The 22962-nt window shown below is 44.4% G+C and overlaps 1 protein-coding gene and 3 long non-coding RNA genes across 6 annotated transcripts; 2 read left to right on the top strand and 2 right to left on the bottom strand.

The window, feature by feature from the left end:
* Positions 1 to 3495: 3495 nt before the first annotated feature.
* Positions 3496 to 11617, bottom strand: LOC124223047 (uncharacterized protein DKFZp434B061). Of its 2 annotated transcripts, XM_046634663.1 has the most exons (8): positions 11236 to 11617; positions 9824 to 10090; positions 7869 to 8805; positions 6484 to 6647; positions 6159 to 6408; positions 5702 to 5923; positions 5126 to 5321; positions 3496 to 4736 (listed from the first exon to the last, which is right to left on the bottom strand). In XM_046634663.1, exons 2-8 carry the CDS (start codon positions 10070 to 10072, stop codon positions 4727 to 4729), a joined length of 2028 nt encoding a protein of 675 aa, XP_046490619.1. In that variant the 5' UTR covers positions 10073 to 10090; positions 11236 to 11617; the 3' UTR covers positions 3496 to 4726. The 2 variants fall into 2 exon arrangements, with proteins under 2 accessions (XP_046490619.1, XP_068993840.1); XM_069137739.1 differs by lacking the exon at positions 5702 to 5923.
* On the top strand, positions 3926 to 5306 carry LOC124223049 (uncharacterized). The gene is made up of 3 exons (XR_006884189.2): positions 3926 to 4079; positions 4752 to 4908; positions 5016 to 5306. It is a non-coding gene; the product is annotated as an uncharacterized lncRNA (long non-coding RNA).
* A 3025-nt stretch (positions 11618 to 14642) lies between the features above and the next one.
* LOC138191256 (uncharacterized) lies at positions 14643 to 16371 on the top strand. Its single transcript, XR_011177638.1, has 3 exons — positions 14643 to 14843; positions 14923 to 15052; positions 16166 to 16371. It is a non-coding gene; the product is annotated as an uncharacterized lncRNA (long non-coding RNA).
* A 125-nt stretch (positions 16372 to 16496) lies between these two features.
* On the bottom strand, positions 16497 to 17410 carry LOC124223048 (uncharacterized). 2 transcript variants are annotated; one of them, XR_006884188.2, is made up of 3 exons: positions 16981 to 17410; positions 16770 to 16823; positions 16497 to 16682 (listed from the first exon to the last, which is right to left on the bottom strand). It is a non-coding gene; the product is annotated as an uncharacterized lncRNA (long non-coding RNA). The 2 variants fall into 2 exon arrangements; XR_006884187.2 differs by having other exon boundaries at positions 16497 to 16679; positions 16981 to 17398.
* Between the last annotated feature and the right edge of the window lie 5552 nt (positions 17411 to 22962).

The raw sequence follows: 22962 nt of genomic DNA on the forward strand, positions 1-22962 counted from the left end.
TACCGTTCACGATCCGTGCGGTGTATTGCAAAATTCGTGCCATTTCGATCGAACGAATACGGCACGTCTTACGCAGAATCACAAGCGGCAACATCGACTATTGTAATTCTTATCAGCGATCGTGTTTGAATACATGGAAAAGAAAAGAGGGAAGCACTTGAGCGCGTTGCGAAACCTATTGAACTCTATGATTTGCTTTGACATCAAATTGAACCTTTCCGACATCTCCCCGCGTCATATCGTTCCCGAAGGTTCCCTCCATATTATTTTATACCTGAATCAAATCCGTGTATATGAGCGTGTACAACGTGCAGCATCCTGCAGATGCTCGATGTTGAGATAAACCTGCAACTGCCCCTGCCTTCCCTTCCTTCCCTTCGTCCTACTAACCCTTCGCCGCTCCGGTAAGGTAATGATATTATTAAAATATATGTAATGCGCACGCCGTATAAGCGGTATGAGGGAGCTCACTCCCACTTCGATTCTCCTCCATGATCCCCAGGTGCACTGCTGGCTGTTACGGAAACGCACAGGTATGCGTCGCTCATATTTAGTCATCCCTGAACGATGTGCCCTAAAATGCATCGCCACAATTTCAATTCATTTTCAATTTTCCCGCAGGAAGTAACGAGAAAATCTTAAGGGTTGATCGGGAGTTGGGCCCCGGGGTGGCGGTCTTCCGAATGTGTACAAGTACAGATTATTGATACCTGAATTTGAACTTTGGTCACTGTATTTACAGCAATCGTGAGAGAAGTGAAAAGGGGAAATGTATAAGTGCATAAGAGCGGAATCGTCAATGTCAGGATTCGTAGAGGAAGAAACGAGAAAAGTAGACGAAAATTGTCTTTATTGTATGCACTTGTATTTTTCACATTTATACACACGCATATGTAGGATATACTCGACACAATATGTGCAATTCGGGGTCCGATTTTTCGCCAATTGAACATTCTTTCTGATCACGAGTGAACGCCTCGGCATGTCCAGTTTTCTTTCACCTACGAGCCCGACAGAATGTAACAAATGTTACCGTATCCACACGTTCAAGTGTACCCGTCGATAGACTTTCGTAATTGATAGGTAAGAATTTCAATAACTGACCAGACGTTCCAGTAATATATTTTTATAAGGGGTGAAATCACCCTAATGTTTGGCATGCCGGCCTAGTAATCACGATAGATAAAAGGCATCAAATGTTTTCAATCAAATGAATTAGGTTGCCGCGTCAATCCATATCATTATACAAACGGTCCTATTGCAGACTTTAAGCCGAAAACGTTTATTCAGAACATACCGAATTTTTCATTACCTGTTAACTTTGCCTGTCCGGTCACTTTGTCCCGCTCAGGAACCCATTTCATTTGCGTTGCGGCCTTAGTTTTTCAACAGTACCTATAACACCGATACACATCCGGTACACATGGAGAGATTTTTATTTGCGACAAAAGGATGTAAGAATCGGATGAGATCGGTAACCGCGGTGCAGTGGGTGGTGCGGTGGATCGAAAAAGGAAGACCGATGGACCAAGCCTGTTCAACCGCTATCATCGGCAAGTCTGCATTATTTCGTATCGAAAAAGAGACCGGTTTTTTTCGTTGTGCACGCCTGTAGATACAGGTGAAAATGTTGTACGATACATTTGATTATTCTGCACAGGTACATTTTACGTACGAAAGTTTCATGTTTTCTTTTCTTTTTTTCTTCTTTAATTAATATTGTACGAGCTTAGGGGAGAATAATTTGGTAAATTTTTTTCTTTTTTCGTTTGAGACAGACTTGATGCAAATTACGAGCACGTTGGAGACCGTGTCGTATCACGTCACTGATGCCGAGGTATACCTGCGCGTAATTAAAAGTTGAAAACATCAAAATTCAATTGCCCGCAAATTTTGCAGTAACAGCTGTTTATGGCCAACTCGGAAGAATGCTGTCCAATTTATTTAGACCACTCCACTTCACGCGCAAACGGAGAGCAGGAATCCTCTTCCACGAAACTTTCCCATTTTTGGGGAAAAATATAACGGACTCGTTCGATTCGTACCACTCCGCAGCGCAGCGTGCGAATTTAATGCAAGTAATATCATCGCCAACTGGTGCGCGTATATGTATATGGCATACAATAAGCATGCCGCAAGTTGGCCCAGTGTACGTAGGAAAGTGTATCGACATCCTTCTACATACGCGTACCTCATACTACCTGTACAGTGCACGTCACCTATACATCTGGATAAACATCCGCAGAACTATCTACAGTACCCTATTCGTACACAATTCTTAGTATGTAACATTGGAAAGTGAAAATGATGCGTAATTTATGTATCGCAGGATGCCTGCATACCTGCGTACGTATAACACAGGTTACACGTGTATCGATGAAAACGTATTTCATGTACCGTACGTGTTATTCTCTTGACTTGAACATTTTTCGATAAGACTTCCTCTGGCAGATGAAACGGAAAGATTGCCATACAAAATAAATTATCGTAATCTAATACGTTGTATGTGATTGCCGCTTATTAATTTACACGGATTGATATTATTATCTTCTCACACATATTCAGTTTTGGTGGGTCCTAGTTAGAAACTGTTCGATGAAATTTGTTCCAAAATACTAACTCACAGAATTGCCCTTATACGAGATCCCTCGTGGAACAGCAGGATTTGAATCCATTGGAGCCCGATACGTCTTACAGCGGTGAAAATGATGAGACGAAAATATGTCACCCTCGTGAGGCGGCGTGGGAGGTTGATGTGGGTGGGGTGCAAACGGCAGCGGTCAATACAATGCAAGAAACCGTCTCGGGTGTTAGTTGGGACAGTTATTTCCAAGGAATTCACTCTAGATATACGTGTATTGTGTAGTATGTAATTAACAATTGCGTTGTATCATAGATTGTTTTAATTGACTTTGTTTAGTTGGAAAGGTACAGTTGCCGGGGGTATACTTAACATTTCTATTATACGTATAATACATGTATCTGCCTGCAAACGAGGCTTTAGAAAGCTGCCCAACAGTAACTGATAATATCGATTCCATTCATGTTAATAGATATAATGCAAGTATGTTGCCTCAATCGCGAATATTCTCAGTGGAATATCTAGGTATAATATTGTGCGAAGGGGATTTTGGCGCATCGGCAAGGATTTGGGATTGAAGCGCGTGTAAAGTTGCCGTAAACGAAAGATGGCCAAAGGTGAACTACCAAAATCTAGAAAAGAAAGGAATCGATTCGAAATGCGAGTCTGTAAAGCTTTCAAGTTGAGCCGTGGGTGACCTATGTAACCGCATCCGTCAAGAACCGCGTACACTACCGTGGCAATTCCAACTGTGCATCGATAGATCGATCCGACCGTTCACTCAGATGCCGGAGGGATATATGTACAGTAGCTCACTGGGTCCGTTTATTCTTTGTCCAACTGACGCCAGGCTTGTTGCTGTATTCAATCGATGTCAATTCTAATTATTGACAAAGACGAGTGAGTTTATAAAATTTATCAAAATTACTTTTTTATTGAAAGTGGAGGTTGTATTCCTAAGAGCCTAACAAATAACATTCACCGGCTTGGTCGGCATGAAGTTGACTTAAGCACGAAAGGTCGTACCTTCAGAATCGGCCGACAATTCATCTAAAATTCAACGTCTCCCATCCAATCGTCCGGGCAGAGGTGTTCTTTTAACATATTTTTTCAGATATCGGCTCTCGAGTTCGATTCGGCCTCACGAGACAACATTTGCTCATCGACAGGTTTCTCAACCTACGACTTACATCTCGACGAAACTTCATGCGCGCAGCGTGGACAGGTATACATATTATACGATGCGTTGCGTTCCATTGTCTTACGATTAATAATATATACACATAATTTCTACAATTGGTAAATATTATAGTATTCATTCGTTGCCTTTTGTGCCATAGACACTCCCGCTACGTCTCTGCCGAGGGGGCAGCGAGTATACGCAAATCTGCAAATATTTTTTGTAATGCAATCAGCGTTAGGAAAAGTAAACGCGTGTGATCGTTGCTTGGCCAGCTCTCCGTCCAACTTGCCACTTTTTCTGGACAATTGTGCACAGGTGAGAAAGCATCAATTCGGAGTTTTGGCAAGTTATCGTTATACGTACACCTACTACAGTTTCATCAGTTCTCGGAAACTATGAAATGGCTATGTTACGAGTTCGAGCCAACACTATTAACTAAGGGCTCAGCTATTAACTAGAGATTGATAGATAGAGCCTTATAATTTCTTATTCAACACGGCTAGTCCATTTCCGAACTTATCTGGGCCGACATTGAAACGATCAATCATCAATCCATTTGAAATCCCAGTTGGCCGGTATGCTTACGCGTCCTATTCGGCGTGCCGCCGACGGAACGGGAACTCTGTAACTCACGGGTCCGAATCACGTCCGATACTTGCCGAAGCTCAATTATGTCCAGCGGGCAAATACTTCACCGTTTGAAAACTGTCGGCGGTAATGTCTCCGTCCATCCGCCCTACTTCCTCTTTCGTCGGCTCCGCTCCCCCTGCTTCTTACGATTCTTCCGCCTTCGTCTCCTTCTTCTTCTCCGCCTCCTCCTCCTCCTCCTGCTCTTCCTCTTCATCCCCCACCTCCTCCACCCCCGTCAGGGCTCGATTCTTTGAAAAGTTCCATGTCCGTTTCCCACCTCTACCCATAGCACTCGCTCCCCGATCTTCCTTTAAGCGCCGGGATCGGCGTGGTTATTTATATCTAAATGTCAAACAGGAGAAGAGAGGAGCCAAACAAACCTACCTCAGCCTTACAACTGAACACAGAGAGCACGTTGCAACCGAGGGTTCAACGTCTGAATCGACCTCGTTAACGAGTTGCGTCTTTCAGGACAACAGTTAGGTTTGCAAATAACAGAACTGAGAGGACATAGGTGAGGGACTGTCAATGAGTGAGTTGTTATCTATATGTATGAAAAGTCGGACGATCTGTTACGGTAATAGCAATAGTACAAAAGTTTTAAGCGGTAAGCGTTTCCAGGGTGACGTAGGACGGCTGCAAAGGTTGTTGTCAATTTTGGCAAACAGCACGGAATCCTGATCCTATTCACCGATCGATGCGACGATAAATTTTTATCAAACGTCACTCACCTGTCTGGCCAAGGGCAAGAAAGAATTCGGCATACGGCGAGGGCTGCGGCAGCCAGTATGCTGGCCGCCAGGGCTGCGTAAACGATGCAAAGGTGAACCAGCGAGAAGATGTAAAGAGACTTGTCACACCAACGGTTCGGCTCAAACAAGGTAGGGGCGTAATCTGGCCACTTTATATTCAATATCCAAAAATTTCCTGAAACATGCGAACATGAATTCGTCAATGTCACCAGCGCGTCCGAGGTGGAGAAACTCTCATAAAGCATTATCCCGTCGGACAGAGTTGTTGTACCCACAACGGTGGATAAAATACTCTGAAAAACATTCTGTAAATTTACACCATTTTTTGCGGAAGAATATCGTTCATGTCCGGCCTCTCTCCGTAAAGTATTTTAGAAATTGCAATTTTTTCACTGCAGTTGCCGGAGAGCATCTTTGCAGATAATTTCGTCCACCGGGGGAGTCGGTCATCCGGTCAAGGAATTGTTATCAATCGATCTGTCTCACACGCGTGTCCGTGGACTGTAAAGGAGCCATGAAATTTATTCCCCATCAACGTTCGTATGGTTCTCTTACCCAGCACGAACCATACGGCCAAGAAACCGGATAACGCCAGGGAAGCGAGCCTCGTTGGCGACATGTGTGTTCCAGTTTCGGGACCACTGAGAATCTCCGGTCTCCTGGAGCAAATTTGGACGTAGAGAGTCCATAGCATACGCACACCACCCAAAGTACCGCCAACGACCATGTATACCGGTATGTGAGGTTCCCTCGGACAATCTCGTATGAACTGCAGACCTACGCAGCCGAAATTTTTGTTTGCACGACGAATTTCAACGGGATAACCCTATTTTGTTTGCGAAATTTGGCATGGTAACGCCTTGTGTAGCGGACACGTTTCTAATTATACCATGCTATTCTGTGAAGTAATCTCCCCGGCTTCGTTGAGCTGGACGAAATTTTGCGAATCCATTTTCACAACCAAAATACGCGACGATGCAGAAATGTTCGTTATGCAGAGCGAAAAACTTACCCATGATCAGCATAACGGGAGGCATGGCCGACAAGCAAGCCAAACAAATCGTGACACCCAACGTCTTACCGATGACACCCAGCGCTCTCGAAACAAAGTCGCAGGTGCTGCCGGCCTCAAGGTGAGCATCTTTCAACTGGAAAGCCAGCGAGCCGTAGGTCGCAACGGCCAGGGTGTCAGGATCTATGACACCCTTTTCCGTAATACTCGACGCACCTCCGCACAGTCGACGTGATTCGTCACCGGAAAACTAAAATGTGTACCTACCGGTGAATTTAGACCTCACAGGCGGGTTGAGGAGAAGTTACATGAAAAACGGAGTTACCTGAGATACAGAGCTACTCGCCCTCCTGGAATCCGCCCAGGCGTTCGTTCCGTAACCCAGGTTCACCTGAGCTCCGTAATTTCCGATGCACCTCGGATTACCGGCAGCGTTAATTTGACGTTCGTTTTGACGGTAAGGTGAGGTGCTTCTGGTTCGAGAAGTTCCTGTAATCAATCGCGGTACAGCCGTTACGTATTGCAAAGCTTTGTTCGGACGTGCGACTGTACGTACGTAAAACGACGTCACCCAGGGTAATGTAGCGAAATCGTAATCCATTGTGAATTACAACTAATTTACACGAGACTTCCTTCTACCGGCGCGGCCGCCTCGACGCAGTCGAAACGGCGTTGCTACTAGTAGGTACCTCGTACTCCGGTATGAACATTACATGATGTAAATATCCAACAACATGAAACGTGCGTTTCGATTGACGCAACGGTCATATTCGGACAGAAATAAAATGCCCGGTACTCGCGTCGTCGACGTTTGAGGGCGTTGTCCAGACCCCGCGCAATTAGTCCACGCAGAAACACAATTGGTATCGACATTCTAATATCCCCGTTCCCCCAACGTAAAAATGATTTATTCGTCTGATTTTCAAGTACATCCGCCGCGTCTCAGCTATGCCCACGGCCAATTAGTGATTATTCTCCGAAACTTTTGGAAAATATTCTTAGATATCATTCATACTCCACGGCTAGGCTACGGTGGTTTATCGTAATTTATCGGGAAGGCAATGAATGAAATCGGGTCCGAGGGATTTGGCCGGTAAAACCTCCGAACTTGTATAACCTACATCCTCTCGATCTTTGAGATCTTTGTGCCGTCGATGTGTTTGCAATTTATTCCATTCGTTGAAGATGTCGTTGCCAGGCCTCGTTCGATCCGATTACGATACTGAACCAAAGACGAGTCAAAATGTTACTCGGTTTCAGGCGTGACAGATCGGGCATTATTGCCGATTAATAATAATTCGTTCGATGGGCGCTTGTTAGAATTTTCAGACGCAATACCGTTGGCTACATCGACCGCATTGCAATAATTCAAATTTATCGCCCGGCATAAACCTAACTTCGACGTATCGACCGCGCCTTCGATTCGTCTTAATAGGACTCAGATGATATCGGGTTATCATTATCTCATTGTCAGCCGATCGCCGCGTTTTACCTGGATAGACGACGTTATATATGGTTATATAATAATATAGCGGGGTGTAAACTTGGGCATTTGATCGTCGGGCTCTGCCGGAAAAAAGTATCGAACGAAATGATCGAAAATAAGGCAGAATCAAAATTGAAGCAAGAGGATGCGGGAGGGATCGGCAAACGATCTACCTGAGGAATATCAACGTTTTGTTATAAATAGTAATTGTATGATATACGCACCCTGGTCAGCCGAAGCTCTGCGAGGTTCGAGGAAGGTGAGGCTGCCTCTGGGACTCCTCCGATCCTGAGAGCCGCCAAGGCTACCCCTGTTATTCCTTTCGGCATCCCGTGTGCCTATGCTTCCCCTGGGACTTCTGTTATCGGTCTCGATTTGATTTCTATCGACTTGGCCAACCGCTATGCTGCCTCTTGGCGATCTGTTCGATTCGTGAGGGCCGACAATTGATCCTCTCGGGCTGCGATTTGATTCGGGACAAATCGAGCCTCTGGGAAAACGATTCGGTTCTGGGGTTATGGAGCTGCGCGGGCTTCGATTAATCGATTCCTGGACAGCGGAGCCGCGAGGGTTCCGACTCGCGTCTACCGGCGGTCCGGCATTGCTCCGCGGTGTCGTCCGCAATTCCGGAGTAATTGGATCGTACTCGAGGTTTGCGACCCTACCGCGGTGATCAGGCTCGGCATCGGAGGCACGGGGATGCCTGGAACTTGGGGCGTAGGCGCTGTTTTCTGTAAAAAAAAACCAATTCCTCGTTCCTTGCGCCGTAGCTTCGACCGGCGACGCACCGTTGCGTTTCCCTCGGTTCACCTCGGGTACCAAACTGTTTCGCGGACTTCTGTCGTAACCGAGTCGCGCAGGATCTGACAGAAAAGGATTCCTCGGACTCGGGGCGACATCAGGTGTCAGGGAGTGTCTCGGACTCCTGCCGATCGTTGCGTCGAGGGCAAAGCTGTTTCTCGGCGAGCGACTCGCCTCCGGCGTCAAGCTGTTTCTCGGGCTGCGATTCGCTTCGCAAATCGAAGAGCTGCGAGAATTCCTTGAGTACTCATCGGGTGTCGGGGAGTTTCTCGGACTTCTATTCGGCTCCGGCTGCAGAAGCTGACCGCCACGTACCGATTTTCCCAGATCGATGTCCTGCGCAATTCTTTGACAGACCGTCTGCAAACGAAGTATGTCCTCGAATATGAAAAATAACACACGACACCCGTCATCCCATCGCAAATTATTACTATAGCAGCGGAAGATGTCAATACAAGTTAACCTACCCATCAATCCGTCTATCGCGACAATCAAAATACCGAGCGCGCACGCGATTCCTACTTGATACGATACAGACATCAAAATGAGTCTACGAGCCAAAGAATGAATGTGAATGAATGTTCACACCGAATTAAAAAAAAAAAAAAAAAAAACTCCAAATTAAAAATCGAACCTGTAACAATCGAAGTGGGGAAGTTGAAGAATATTTCATCATTCGCTCGTTTTCTCTTTCTCACTCTCATATCTTTTCTCCAACCGGTGGCAAAATCAGATTCATGAGGTACTTACCAAAATCCATGGTATATGGACATGCAGAGTTTTTTGAATGGCAGATGTACACTGTTGTTCAAATACTGATTTTCAACACCCTTTCAAATGCACTCGAAACTTTTCCATCCAAGTACAAGACATACTCGTATACAACTATATACAACACGTCAATCGCTTCGCTCTATTGGAATTCACCACTACCGATTTCGTAGACGCCAACTCAAAGCGGGTGCACGGGTGCACCTGTATAATGCGTGTGCGTGTGCGTGTGTACGGAGGTATACGATCTATGCACGTCGCATGAATATGCACGTACAAATATGCATACGCTGTTGAACAAACTTCGTGTGGGGCGGTGGGTCAACGGATAAGTTCACTTGATCATGAATCTAATTTATTACTACAGCGATATGAGGAAGAGCGAGAGAGAAGTCAGGTACTTGTGTTTCTAATTACGTGGACGTGATAATATTAAGATCGTTCTCGATACTGAAAACGGCGGTACATTCCGCAAAGCGACATGTTATTTTGTGCACGAAAGCCTCTTCTGTTGGTCGAAACCGCTCCGTTATGAGTTTGTGGGTTCCGGCTGTTCAAGAAACTCTCACAGAATTACGTATCAAGATAAACAATGAATGTATCCGACCTCCTGGGATGCTTCCGCGGTCTTGTCATCCTCGAGAGCAATATCGGGCACAATACTGCCTCTGGGTGGTCTTTCGGAAAGGTTCCCGTTGTTTGAGAGAGTCGCCAGAGCCGTCGGTCTCTCCGCTGCCACCGACGCACGACGACCTCTCGTGCTAGCAGGTGATACCGAGGTTGGATTGCCCTGAGGAGAGTTGGCGGCGCTGCGCGACGCCCGGCGTCGTCTCGATGATGTGTTGCGGTGGAGCATCACAGAATCATCTCAATCCTAAAATGTCAAGTTAACCGGTGAACGATGAAAGTTGATCGAACAAATTTTTCACTTCGATGGTCATTCAAGTAAGGTTGGTAAGTGCAGATTGTTCATCTGCGTTTCATGTTTACAAAAATCGATCTGATGCTAGATATAACATTTACCTTCATAAAATCTGTACGCCAGGGATTTTGTAATAGTTTGTATGTATACGGATTATATGGCTATACCTAGATGAAGGATTCGGTAAAAATCTACAGGTATCTTGATATATCTACGTATCGTAGCATGCGATCAAATGACGTGCACGGAATGACCGTCGCTGATCGTATTGGTATAAAATTCATCGACGCATACATCTTTGTCGAAACGATGATATGCCAATGAGCCGATTCCCGTTTGTTACGCATACTGACCGGAATACCGTAGTAAATACCAGCCGGGGCGGGGGATCAACGATGATATCAGTGAAATGACCGTAATGAGCGTCGCGATCGCCCTAATTCGAATGATTCACTACGCAAGAATCATCTACTAAAATATATCAGGCCATGATTTTACACGAAGTAAGGAAATTTTTTGTAGCGACGGACAATCACAATGAGACTGCGCTGCACCAATTTGCTGCCAAATATTTTGAAAAATATATCGAAGTTGTTCTACTTTGAAAACAAATTAATATCGTGTAGAATGCCGTTTCGCCAAATGTTTCGTTGTGGATTTATGAAGTCTTCGACTGTAACAGTGACACGCATACAAAAATGTTCCGAAAAGTCGTGCCACTCTTCCATCACTGTGTTGAAACAAAATATATGTGTATTATCAAGCCACATCGACGATCAATCAACATAGCCGCCAGGATGAAATGGACTGCAACGTCGTGATATTTATAGCCTGATATACCGCCGCTGTCAAACCTATGAGGCGTTTCGTAACACACCTTGTAGTATTTTATATAACGTGTAAGGAAGAGCTCGCGTACCTTAAGAGTGGACGGGCTGACTTGGAAAAAGGCAGCTCGATAGGAAATTGCCAAAAGTTCTTTGCTTCCGAATGCATGCAATAACGACCAAACGCAATCAGACCCTAGGCCGCTTCGATTAGACCACCTGACAAATCGTGGTATTGTTGATTTTTTGGACAAGCGTCAAGCTACTCACCATCTACTATAGGCAACTCATTCCACGACCCGAGCTGCTGGTGTGTATATTCCACGGCGTTTACTTATCGAGCGGTGTACGGATTTTTGTTGGAAATTGGTGTATATATTATTCAGCAAAATCAAGGAAATATGTCACTCCGGAAAGTAGTTCTGTAGCTCAATTTAGTGATAAAATTGAGATCCGGGTGCGACGTTTAACATTGCGGGTAATCAAACCCGCCAGACCGTACACACGTATCAGAATTTGTTCGAAATTTACACAAGCATTTGTTTGAAGTCACACAAGCCGCCTGCCCGGATTATATATTATCGACTTGTGTCTCAGCTCGGCGTTCCGAGAGTCGCGCTAGATATTTCACCGAGCAGCCAACTCCAACGAAGGTCAGACCCTCACTAAGGGCTGAAACGAACGCGAGAGAGCGTTAGACTCGATTCAGCCCCGTCTGCGTGCCTATAGGCAGACCCAAGGTCCGTAGATAGACGAGCGGACGAGGGAAGTTCTTTTACGCATGGGGAATTTTATGTAGGAAAGATAATGGCGATCGCATTGTCAGACTGTAGTATCGTATAAAACCCACACAGTATGTAACATAAATTGGAACAGCTGTTATAGTATAAAATTAACACACTATACACAAATTGGAACAAAAATGGCGACCGCGCAAAGACCTTCCCTTGCCCGGTTCGTCTCTCTGCGGACCTTGGGTACAATCCTACGATATTCCGCGTAAATTTACGACCCGTGGTTCCGAATGAGCACCGTTGGCACTGCCGGCCGCGTGCGTCGACTTATAGTACCCTACAAAAAAAAAAAATTTGACAGGATTCTGCGTCCGACTTGTGTCCAACATTTGTAGCGGATCTGTGTCGAATCCGACAGAGGTCTGTCGGATTTTTTTTTATGTAGGGGAGGTTCATCGGGACGCGGGAATAGAAACCGGACACGTTCCGAAATAAAATTTTGGTCATCAAGCCGCAAACAGAGTTCATTTACGACAGAGCCGAATAGGATCTATCCTTGTCTCTCGCCTGGAGGATAACTTCGGATTTTGTGTCGGATCTGTGTCGAATCCGACGGAAGTCAGTCGGATTTTTTATGTAGGGTATGGACTACGCCTAGCATGGAAATGCGCTGACACATGGGTACAAATAAGACTGGACGATAATTGAAATGATTTTCTTCGAAACACGTACGTATTCGAAATGTGAAGTTGAATTTTTAATTTTGGGTTGAAAATGGATTTGAGCCGTCACTTTAAATTTTCTATTGACGATGGGAAAATGTATGTGTTGAGTTATTTAACACATGCCTATGCACAATTGGATTTAGCTTTTCCCAAACTTCTATAGCCAATATTCCAGAATGATTCTGTCAAATTGAAATAAATCAGTTTATAATTTTTTGGTCTTTGTTTGATTTTCAATCTGAGGGAGAGCGTGTTTATCAATGCATCGCCCAAACGAAGTAGGAATTTTATGAACGACTTTACTGAATCGTACGTGTAGACCCGGCATGACGTTGACCCCTGTGGTATCTCGTTCCAGAGAAAATATACGGTTTTAGATTACAACACACGGATAAACTGCACGATATTGCATCTCTCCCAATGTTTCGACAGCAATGACTATACAATTCGTAAAAGAATGTTATACGATGTATCACAAAACGAATTATTATGTATCAAATTTTAAGCAGAGTTCATTCACAACAACCGAACATTAATCACATGGTTTATTACGTAATTTTTACAACATTTTTCAGACGAATTTATTCAGCAGGGCTCTAAATGCTGAGAATTAGTAATAATAATAATAATAATAATAATAATAATAATAATAATAATAATAATAATAATAATAATAACAACAACAACAATAATAATAATAATAACAATAATAATAATGTTTATTTAATCGGCCGTGGAGCCAAGAGTCCTTGCGGCCGTCCAATAAGACAATACATAGAACAATGAAGTACAGTATAAATATATAAAGAACAGACACAAGTAAAACTATAAACAGGGTTCAAATGTAGTGTAGTATTACATACACAATGTAGCTCACATCACCCACACATCGCACATTACCAGCAATTATAATTCAGAAATTAAAAAAAAAAATAAATGAATATAAAAACAAAAATGATATGTAACAAGATACAATAAAATGATAGCATCGACAACAACATGTCAAGTGATCTAGCTCGATTCGATATTTAATAAATAATCATAACAGTTTCCACGAAACTCTTGGAACGATGGCTGAGTCGTACAGTAGTCCGGCAGCAGGTTCCAATACCTGGCAGCCGCGGCCATGAACGATTTATCAAATTTAACACCACGACAGCGCGGAAGCTCAAGGTAGTCTTGCCTGACATCCCCTCGGCGAAAGCGAGGTTCAAGAATAAGCAAATCTCTTTTGATGAGTGGCTTTTGATTTAACACAAGAGCTTTGTATACTAAGCAGTCCAGGGAAAATTCTCTTCTAGACCGAAGTGTGAGCCAGCGGAGACTGGCAGTATTATCAATTTCACTACGATCTTGGTATACTTCTATGACGTTTCCACGTTGCAATTCCACCTATGTGAAGTTCGCTTGCGACCTTCGAATTCCATGAAAATCTTTACGCAAAATAATTGCTCCCAAATTGCTCTTAATTGTTCTCTAATTGTTATTATTCCCTCGTGAATTGTTGCAGAATTCAAAGCGAGTGGCCCCTTCGACCATCACCGTAGTTTTATAACATCGCATCAGGAATATTTGAAACTTTCACACGTCCAGAATTCGAATTCGAGTATTTCAGTAAAATTATAATGATACCAATTCAACAGCAAAGTTTTGTGCGTACTGATTCCCATGTAATTAAGTGTTGGTTACTTCGAAGTAAAAGTTCGCAAAATTGAAGGTAATACGTACATGTTTAATCTTGATGCTGTGTAACTTTCAACGATCAAGTCCTGCGCTATGCAACGTTTGCTAAACACATTGTTTATTTCATAGTACGTGATTCAAAAACGAGATTTACCTGGAGCATCGAACGATCAGTTTCAATCAAAAATTCAACTCGGTGTCGATATCCGCAGATTCCATGATAAGTATTTGAATGATCAGGGAAACTCAGGTGGCTTGAAACTCTGCAAATACGCTTGATCGATCAAAGCCTCAAGTATATGAAGCTTGATCTCAAAATCACAGTGCAAGTCCGAAAGTTGAACGTAATTGTTCGTTGCAATCAACACTGTGTGTGAGTGGGGTTGCCTATTATGCGGCGTAGCCTATGCTCACTCAGAAAATCTCCTTTAGGGTTTTTTTCTTTTGTCAGCCTACCGGGACAATCCCTAGAAACTATACAGTCAATGCGCATGCGCGAGTTTTATCGGCTGTTCGGGCAGGCTGGCCACTCCGACTCTCAGCTGCCAAAAACCTGTGTCTGGCGGCGATGTGATTCATACGAATTTTTGAGGTTAGAATCTCAAACAGTCGAGGTAGTGACTCGGAAAGTTGATTCTACCACGAACGGTCGAAACTTGATGCTAATGCTTTCTGAAAATTGGCTTTATTCGACCGAAATGAGAAATCTGTTGGGTGCTTGGAAGAAACGCAGCAGGTAGGTGGGAACACTTTATTTGATCACTTTTACTATTTCGTACATTAGAAATAACAATGAAATTTATTTCTATCAACAGGTGATACGGCCAAAATAATTACATCTCTAATATTCACTGTTATCTGCCTATTCAATTTATCGCACGTACAAAGATCATCGCCACATTCAAGCAACTAAGCAACTTTCTCACTCTCTTGTGATTTCAGGCGGTAATATTGAATTTTATCACTTTTGAAAGTGAGACATTAAATCGAGCTTTCAAAAAATTTAAATATCTCACTATCTGTAATAGAACTGTGAATCTATTTTTTCTCCACAATAGTTCAACAAAATTTACAAATAGTCGATAGTCAACGCGTTTTTTCCGATCAATAAATTATTGCTACTACTATTGAAAATTTTCCAATGTCTATCAGAGTTCATTTCGAAAATTTTCAATGATGCTCGATTGAATAAATGAAGGGATCCTAATACTCAAATCGAAAATTCAAGTAATATTAGATTTATTAAAATGATTTCTGTATTTCATGTTAGTGCGGTTCGAAACAAAGAAAATCTAATTAGAAGCGTCGAACTCAGGAACGTAGATCATATCCTGTGACACAAGTTGAAAATTAACTTTCTCAAAATGCGTCTTAACGTCACAATTAGTTTCAAGGACAATAATGTTTTAAAGTAATGTCACAACAGTATTACGAGGATATTGACTTATCGGATTCAAGATTGTGTCCCTTGTTCCATCAAAACAAATGAATATCTGATTTTCAACCAAGTTGATGAAGATTTTTTTCCAAATAATGTAATCCGATACAATATCTTGTTCATAGTCCTGCGAACGTCACCTTGTAACAAGGATATTTGGAAAAAGTCGCTGTGTTGCAAAAGCCATTATAAAATTCTTGGTTTTCAATTCATGCCAATGACTAACTTCTACGTTTCAGTTTCCATATCCAATCTCAGGATGAGAATTTTCTTGTTCCAGACAACGCTAACATGAAATGGAGAAATAATTGCGGTAAATGGAGATTCACAAGCTTTCAGTCTTAGCGTAAGACCCCGTAAAGAGTGTAAAATTGAATTTGGTTTTAAGCTGTCGATAAATTGCATTGTAATAAAAAAGTTAGCGAGCGAGTAAATCCTATAGCAGACCAAGTGATTAATTGCAAAGCAACGTGTGCTAGTAAGTGAAAGCATTCTTTACACTTTACTGGGTTCCGCGAGACCGAAGCACGGGTGATAACTGCAACTAGCTAGCCAGATGACACCGTCAACTAAGATTAACTTTAAATACATTTTTAACTAAAGTTATTTAACATTTCTAGATTTGGATTGGCTCAGTTTGCCTAGCAAAATTCAACCCTACAATCTAATTGACGACGTAAAAGACTATTTATCTGAATTTAATGCCAAAGAGAGTAAAAGTAAGCTTCAGAATAAGGTACCTAATTAAATGGCATAAAATTTAAACAATAATGCTGGTCAATGATATTGCTTGAATTACAATGGTGCACAGAGTGATTCCTCGGTAAAATGAATTGGCAGCAACGGTTAAGTAACAAACTTATCGCTATCGGCTCGATCAAAGCAAAATGATGGGATATTCAGTCACAATTATCTGTAGTATATCCCGCTCTTCAATTTTGCTTCAACTGATGTTAAGAAGGTGGCGATGGCCTGATGAAATTCACTCTGGCACCCGATGTCTGACGGAACAACCAGGTTTGATGGTTTTAATGATTGCATCGCTGGAGAAACCAGGATCCTTGCTACAGAAACGTTTTGACCATCAGGTGAGGCATAATTTTCCTCGTGTTAATCAAAGTTTAAACTTCGAACCTGCTGAAAAAAAAACAAGCTAATTTTATCATTGAATCCATGTTAAAATATTTTAATAGCCAAAGATCACAGAATTAGAAATTTACTTACATGCTTCCCTGTCTGACAACTTTAATCCCGCTTTGACGATGAATTATTTCGTACCTGAAAATATTAGAAGCTATTATTATCAAACAGGAGCTTCTGATAGTTTCGGATACAACTACTTTCAAATAAAATGCACATAACAAATCGTGAATGAAACGCATTTTTAATAATATGTAAATAAAAAATTTGTTCACAATAAACGTTGTTTACTTACCTACTTCTGTTTTTCCAGACTCCCACTTGTTAATGACATTTCACATTGAATTTCGGATTCTTTCTTTCTATAAATAACACGCAATATCTGTATCATTTGATATTTGCTTTTCCGTTGAATTCTTTATTGCGTCACCCATAGTCAGATTCATTGCTGAAATCAACTAAGAGAGGGCGCCACCGTAGTTATCAGCTGGGACGTAACACCGATCGGAATCTCGAGAATGAGGTCAGTATATTTTTGACCGTCAACGCGATTACACACTCGTTACGCTTTCCGGACAGTTAATTGGCGACGAGGATACATCCAGTGATACAGTGTGCACAGTGAACGCGTGTGTATATGTGTGTGTGCGGTACACTTTTCCGACATAATCTAAAATCTAATTCCCGAATCTTCCGGAAGCATCCGTTATGACGTCACATCACGGACGTAACGCTCTGAAGAGGTCCCATGATTGAGAAGTGCAGGCGTCGGTGTTGCAGCGTTACGTTCAGGGTATTCACATAACCCACGGACGCCATCCGCCGAGGCGTCCGACTGTAACGTCGGTACGGTACCTGGTGAAAATTTCCAGATAATAGACACTGGAATCGTTCACACAGCTACAGTTAGACTCACATCAGTAGTTTTGGTCACCAATGCGACTGTCAACTCGGAGTAAAAACGGAACGCAGTTCGCAGTTGACTGCGTGACGACACGGTCGGCAGTACTCGAAGTATGTTTCGCAATACACACATAGTCAGATTCATCGCTGAAATCAACTGAGAGAGGGTGTCACCGGAGTTATCAGCTGGGACGTAACACCGATCGGAATCCTGAAAATGAGGTCAGTATATTTTTGACCGTCAACGCGACCATACGCTCGTAACACTTTCCAAAAAGTTCATTGACGACGTGGATAAACACAGTGATTGAGCATGCACAGTGTACATATGCGTATGCATCTGTACAGTACAGTATTCCGACACAATCTAAAATCTAACTGCCGAATCTTCCAGAAGTGTCCGTTAGGACCACTGATATATATATACACTGGATTGGATATTACCGTATACTCTACGTGTAAGCTCGTGCATCCAATTGAAAAATTGAATTTCCGCCATCTTGTACAGAAAGTTGTCACAAAATGCGCGCTAGATGTGAACTGCGTAATATATGCTATTTAGATCTAACGATATATTCGTCACACAAAAAAGTTTTTGACGAGTAAAATAATGTTTGAGACATTAAATGAAGAACAAATCATTTTTTCAAAAGTATATTATTATTTACAATTATATGGTGTAAAAGATCATTAAATAATGTGACGAAAAACTTGTATTTAAGGTAGTACCGTGATAAATCACTTTTCTTACAATATCTTTCAATTTTTGAATACACATAATTTGAAGTGTCCTTTATACGTAAGAATTTTTTTTAATAGTCCTTGCGGTACTAAATTTTGCAATATTAGCGATCAAAAGTAGTACAATTTACATGTATTCCCTATCCCGACCGTAGTTAGAGTGAGCATTTTATTTAATAACAGCCATACTTTTCTTAGAATTTTTTTTAAAAACTGAGAATTATTAATTGAGGATATAACAAGTAATTTTTTTCAAAAAAAACATAAACAAGCGGTATTCATTTTCTTGTAAATAATTCTTAAAGTTTGTTGCTTTTAATGATTTTCAAACTTCCTCTCATAACCTGACCCGTGAGAAATAGTGACTTGGCAACGTTGCCCTACGCGAGAAGTTTAAAATGCCATAAAGGCCCAACGAATTGAAATAAATGTCAGAACTTTGCGGGTATAGGTTACGGTACGGTTCAGTCTCCAATTATAACTAACCTCAAATTGATTTCATAACAATACAATTCTCTACAACACATGCTTGAGGGGCAAGAGATACTGAGTTAGAATGCAACGTTGCCAAGTCAGACAAAAGACGCAATGGGAAAATTTTTATACTTCTGCGCATATGACAGGAAGCCCGAAGGTGTACTGTATCTCAACTACTTTTTACTTTAGTTATAATGTTTTATACAAGGGATATTTCTCTGGAAGTTGAGGACTGCTGCTATCACGGTACTACCTTAAGCGTGATTTTTCTTTATGTTCAAAAGAAGTCCTCAATTCTAAGAAGTTTCCGTCCATTATCCTTCATCCTATGGTGGGCTGAATTCCATACGGATTAATCAAAAATTTGTATAACACTAATTCAATCGTTAGGGAATCCATTTACCACCCATTGATCATCAAAGTGGAGCTTAAAACATGTAAAAAAAGTTTTGAATTAAATTATATCGAATTGGGTGAGTAAAAACTTTATTCAAAAATATGGGGAACAAAACATTCCTTGCAAACGTTAAGGCATTTTTATAGAGTTGCGTGCGATAAACCACAACCGTAATATAATTAGTAAATGCCAGAAGGGGTGACAACGATCGGCTTTGCCGACGACGTAGCTCTGGTGGTGACGGCAAGGACGGCGGAACTGCTCGAGTGCAAGGCCAACGAAGCAATCAGCAGTGCCTGGGCATGGCTGGCTGGTGTAGGGTTGGACTTGGCGAAAAGGAAGACGGAGATAGTGGTAATAACTAGGCGGCACTCGCTGAAGGTGAACCCTATCAAAGTCAAAGGACACGAGGTGAAGCCTACAGACAGCGTGAAGTACCTGGGAGTGACCATCGACGCCAGGTTGAACTTCGCGGCGCACGTGCGGCAGGCCGCTAACAAGGCCATGGGCGTAGCTGCGGCGATTGGCAGGCTAATGCCTAACATAGGGGGACCGGCCCACGTGAAAAGGAAACTCCTGGCGAGCGTAACCTACTCCGTTGCGCTCTACGGAGCCCCAGTATGGGCCGACGCCCTATCGGTGGCGAGGAACAGGAGCAGACTGGAGGCTGCGGGAAGGGCCAGTGCATTGCGTGTAGTGTCGGCGTATCGCACTGTCTCGACGCCGGCCGTTATGGTGCTGGCGGGCCTGATCCCGCTGCACTTGATGGCGGCCGAACGGAAGAGAATCGCGGAGGCGGAAGCGAGAAGCGGGGCCCGCAGCAAGGCGGCCAGGGCCAGATTAAGACGCGAAGAGCGTGTGAAGACGACCGAGGCATGGGACGTGGAATGGGGAGAGGCGGAGAAGGGGGCATGGACGAGGGAGGCGATACCCTCGGTAGTACCCTGGATTGACCGGAGACACGGCCAGATGGAGTTCTACCTAACCCAAGGCCTAACGGGGCACGGGTGTTTCGGTACATACCTCCATCGTATAGGCAAGGAGACGACGACACGGTGCCACCACTGCGAAGCCGCTGCGGATGACGCAAACCACACGTGGTTCGTATGCCCGGCATGGAAGGCACCAAGGGAAGAAATGCGAAGCGTGACCGGACCGATCGCGAACATCCGGGAGGTAGTGTACGCCATGTTGAAAGGGCCGGAACAGTGGAGTGCGGTGGCTGCTTACATCAAACGAGTGCTCCGCGACAAGGAGGAGCTTGAAAGGATCAGAAGGGGCGAACAGCCAGGCAGGGGACCCAACCCTGGCACGCCCGCGCCCGCTATGGCGTGCGGCTGCGACCTGGCTTACAGGCACGCCGTATGCTTCAGGAGCGCGGGCTACCTCAGGGACGATGCGACCGAACCCACCAGTGACGCAACGAACATCAGCGTGTTACAGGACAAGATCGTGCGCCTGGCGGCAAAGCACGCCGCACAGGAGATCGGAAGAGGACCGCCCGCGGTCAGTGCGACAATGCCGGGCAGTGAGGGTGCAAGGGTTCGTATGACCTACGGGAACGTAAATTACGTAGGCAACAACCGGGCCATCTTGTACCTGAAACGCAGGTTTGGAGGCCAGCAAATGCTGACGAACTCGTGCAGCCCGTTGAACATGCAACCGCCGGGGCTAGACATCGTGGTACTCGACGGCGTGGTCTTTACCGCCGACTGCCAATGCATCAGCTGGGCCGAACATGAGAGGATGTTCCCGCACTATAGGTCCACAGTGGATAAGGGAGTCACCTGCTCGGACTGGCGACTGGAAAGGACGCGGACGTCGCAGGTAAGTGTGCAGAAGCGTGGCTGGGGCCACGTAAGCACGGCCAGCAGCATGCTCTGCAGAAAACATTGAAAGTGCGCTGGAGGACGTGTAGTGGGACAAGTGATACAGACAAATAAGCGATTTGGCAGGACATTTTTGCAAAGCCAATCAGCGTAGCTTAACACTGTGTAGATTAAGATTATAGGAATACTCAAGCGATTGAGTGAAAAAGGTTACAGACTAAGCAGAAAGTAACCTAAGTGATAAGTGGTCACCAGACACCGGACAATTAACGGTGTGGTGAAGCGGGACTAGGCCGCCGGAATTATTGCGCCAGCAAAATACCGGCGGCAGTGGGTCACGGCCTGAGTGGCGTTGACTGGCGCCGAGCGACAGGCTAGTGTAAACATCAAGCGCGGGCTGACGACCTTGCTGAGTCAGCAAACTACGGTGAGCAGCAAGACTCGGCAGGCTAGCGCGAGTAGATAGTAAGGTCAATGTAGTAATTACATTTAATTAGCAAATAATGCTAACACTAAATGGTAAAATTGTAAATAGTAACTAACACTACTAGTAGGTCTGGGTATAAAACACGGTCGACTTATATGCGACAGGTGTATAAAATACAGTGCAGGTGTACACGAGCCGGCGCGGAACTCTTGCGTCAGCAAATTCCGCGCCGGCAGTAGGCCGCGTACCGTGTGAACGCTAAGTAGTACGGGCAGACGCAACAGTGCAGGCAAGCCGGCGCGAAACCCTTGCGTCAGCAAATTCCGCGCCGGCAGTAGGTCGCGCACTGTGTGTACGTACTGTACGTACTGTAGAACGGGCAGAGCAATAATAAATAACAATTGCTCAACTGCTCTGTAGGATAACTAACACGCTAGGCATATGATATAGGGAATAACTAACATGTAGCAAATAATTGTTATGAAACAAACCATTAACATGTAGGACTACATTAATACTAATTGCGGGACAAGTACAGGCGGGCCGGTGCGGAAAACTTGCGTCAGCAAATTCCGTGCCGTCAGTAGGTCACGCGCTGCAAGAGTAGCAAGCGGGTGACTGCTTACATAAGTAGTGAGTAAGTAATTACCGTAAAGTAGGGATAGTGATTAATTTATAAATAGCGAGTAGGTACGAGGAATGTAAGGGAGGCGTAGCCTTGACAGGCCGGCAAGGAGCATGCTCCGCGCCGGCTGGCGAGCTGGCCACGGAGAGAATAAGAGGCCAGGAAAACAGGCCGGCCACAGGGACGAGGTGAAGTAATGCGATAGCGGTTCCGCCTCGTCCTGGGTGATGAGCGGCGGAGGGGTTTTAGCCGGTAAAAATCCGGCACTATCCGATGACATCCAAGAACAACCGGATGTCTTTTGAAGATTTCCCCTTCGCCGCTGAACAAAATAAAAAAAAAAAAAAAAAAAAAAAAAAGGTTAGGCTGGGCTGGGCTGGGCTGGGCTGGGCTGGGGGATTGGGGATTGGGGATTGGGGATTGGGGATTGGGGATTGGGGATTGGGGATTGGGGATTGGGGATTGGGGATCTCGGGGATCTCGGGGATCTCGGGGATCTCTCGGGGATCTCGGGGATCTCGGGGATCTCGGGGATCTCGGGGATCTCGGGGATCTCTCGGGGATCTCGGGGATCTCGGGGATCTCTCGGGGATCTCGGGAATCTCGGGGATCTCTCGGGGATCTCGGGGATCTCTCGGGGATCTCGGGGATCTCGGGGATCTCGGGGATCTCTCGGGGATCTCGGGAATCTCGGGGATCTCGGGGATCTCTCGGGGATCTCGGGGATCTCTCGGGGATCTCGGGGATCTCGGGGATCTCGGGGATCTCGGGGATCTCGGGGATCTCTCGGGGATCTCGGGGATCTCTCGGGGATCTCGGGGATCTCGGGGATCTCGGGGATCTCGGGGATCTCGGGGATCTCTCGGGGATCTCGGGGA

Source organism: Neodiprion pinetum, chromosome 7 (genome assembly GCF_021155775.2).
Source record: "Neodiprion pinetum isolate iyNeoPine1 chromosome 7, iyNeoPine1.2, whole genome shotgun sequence".
NCBI lineage: Eukaryota > Metazoa > Arthropoda > Insecta > Hymenoptera > Diprionidae > Neodiprion > Neodiprion pinetum.

Coding starts and splice junctions, on each gene's coding strand:
- LOC124223047 (XM_046634663.1), bottom strand. CDS start 10,072: ATGCTCCACCGCAACACATCATCGAGACGACGCCGGGCGTCGCGCAGC. Junction 6,648..7,868: donor CAGAGCTTCGGCTGACCAGG/GTGCGTATATCA, acceptor GATTGATTACAG/GAACTTCTCGAACCAGAAGC. Junction 5,924..6,158: donor TCCCGTTATGCTGATCATGG/GTAAGTTTTTCG, acceptor TCGGCTGCGTAG/GTCTGCAGTTCATACGAGAT.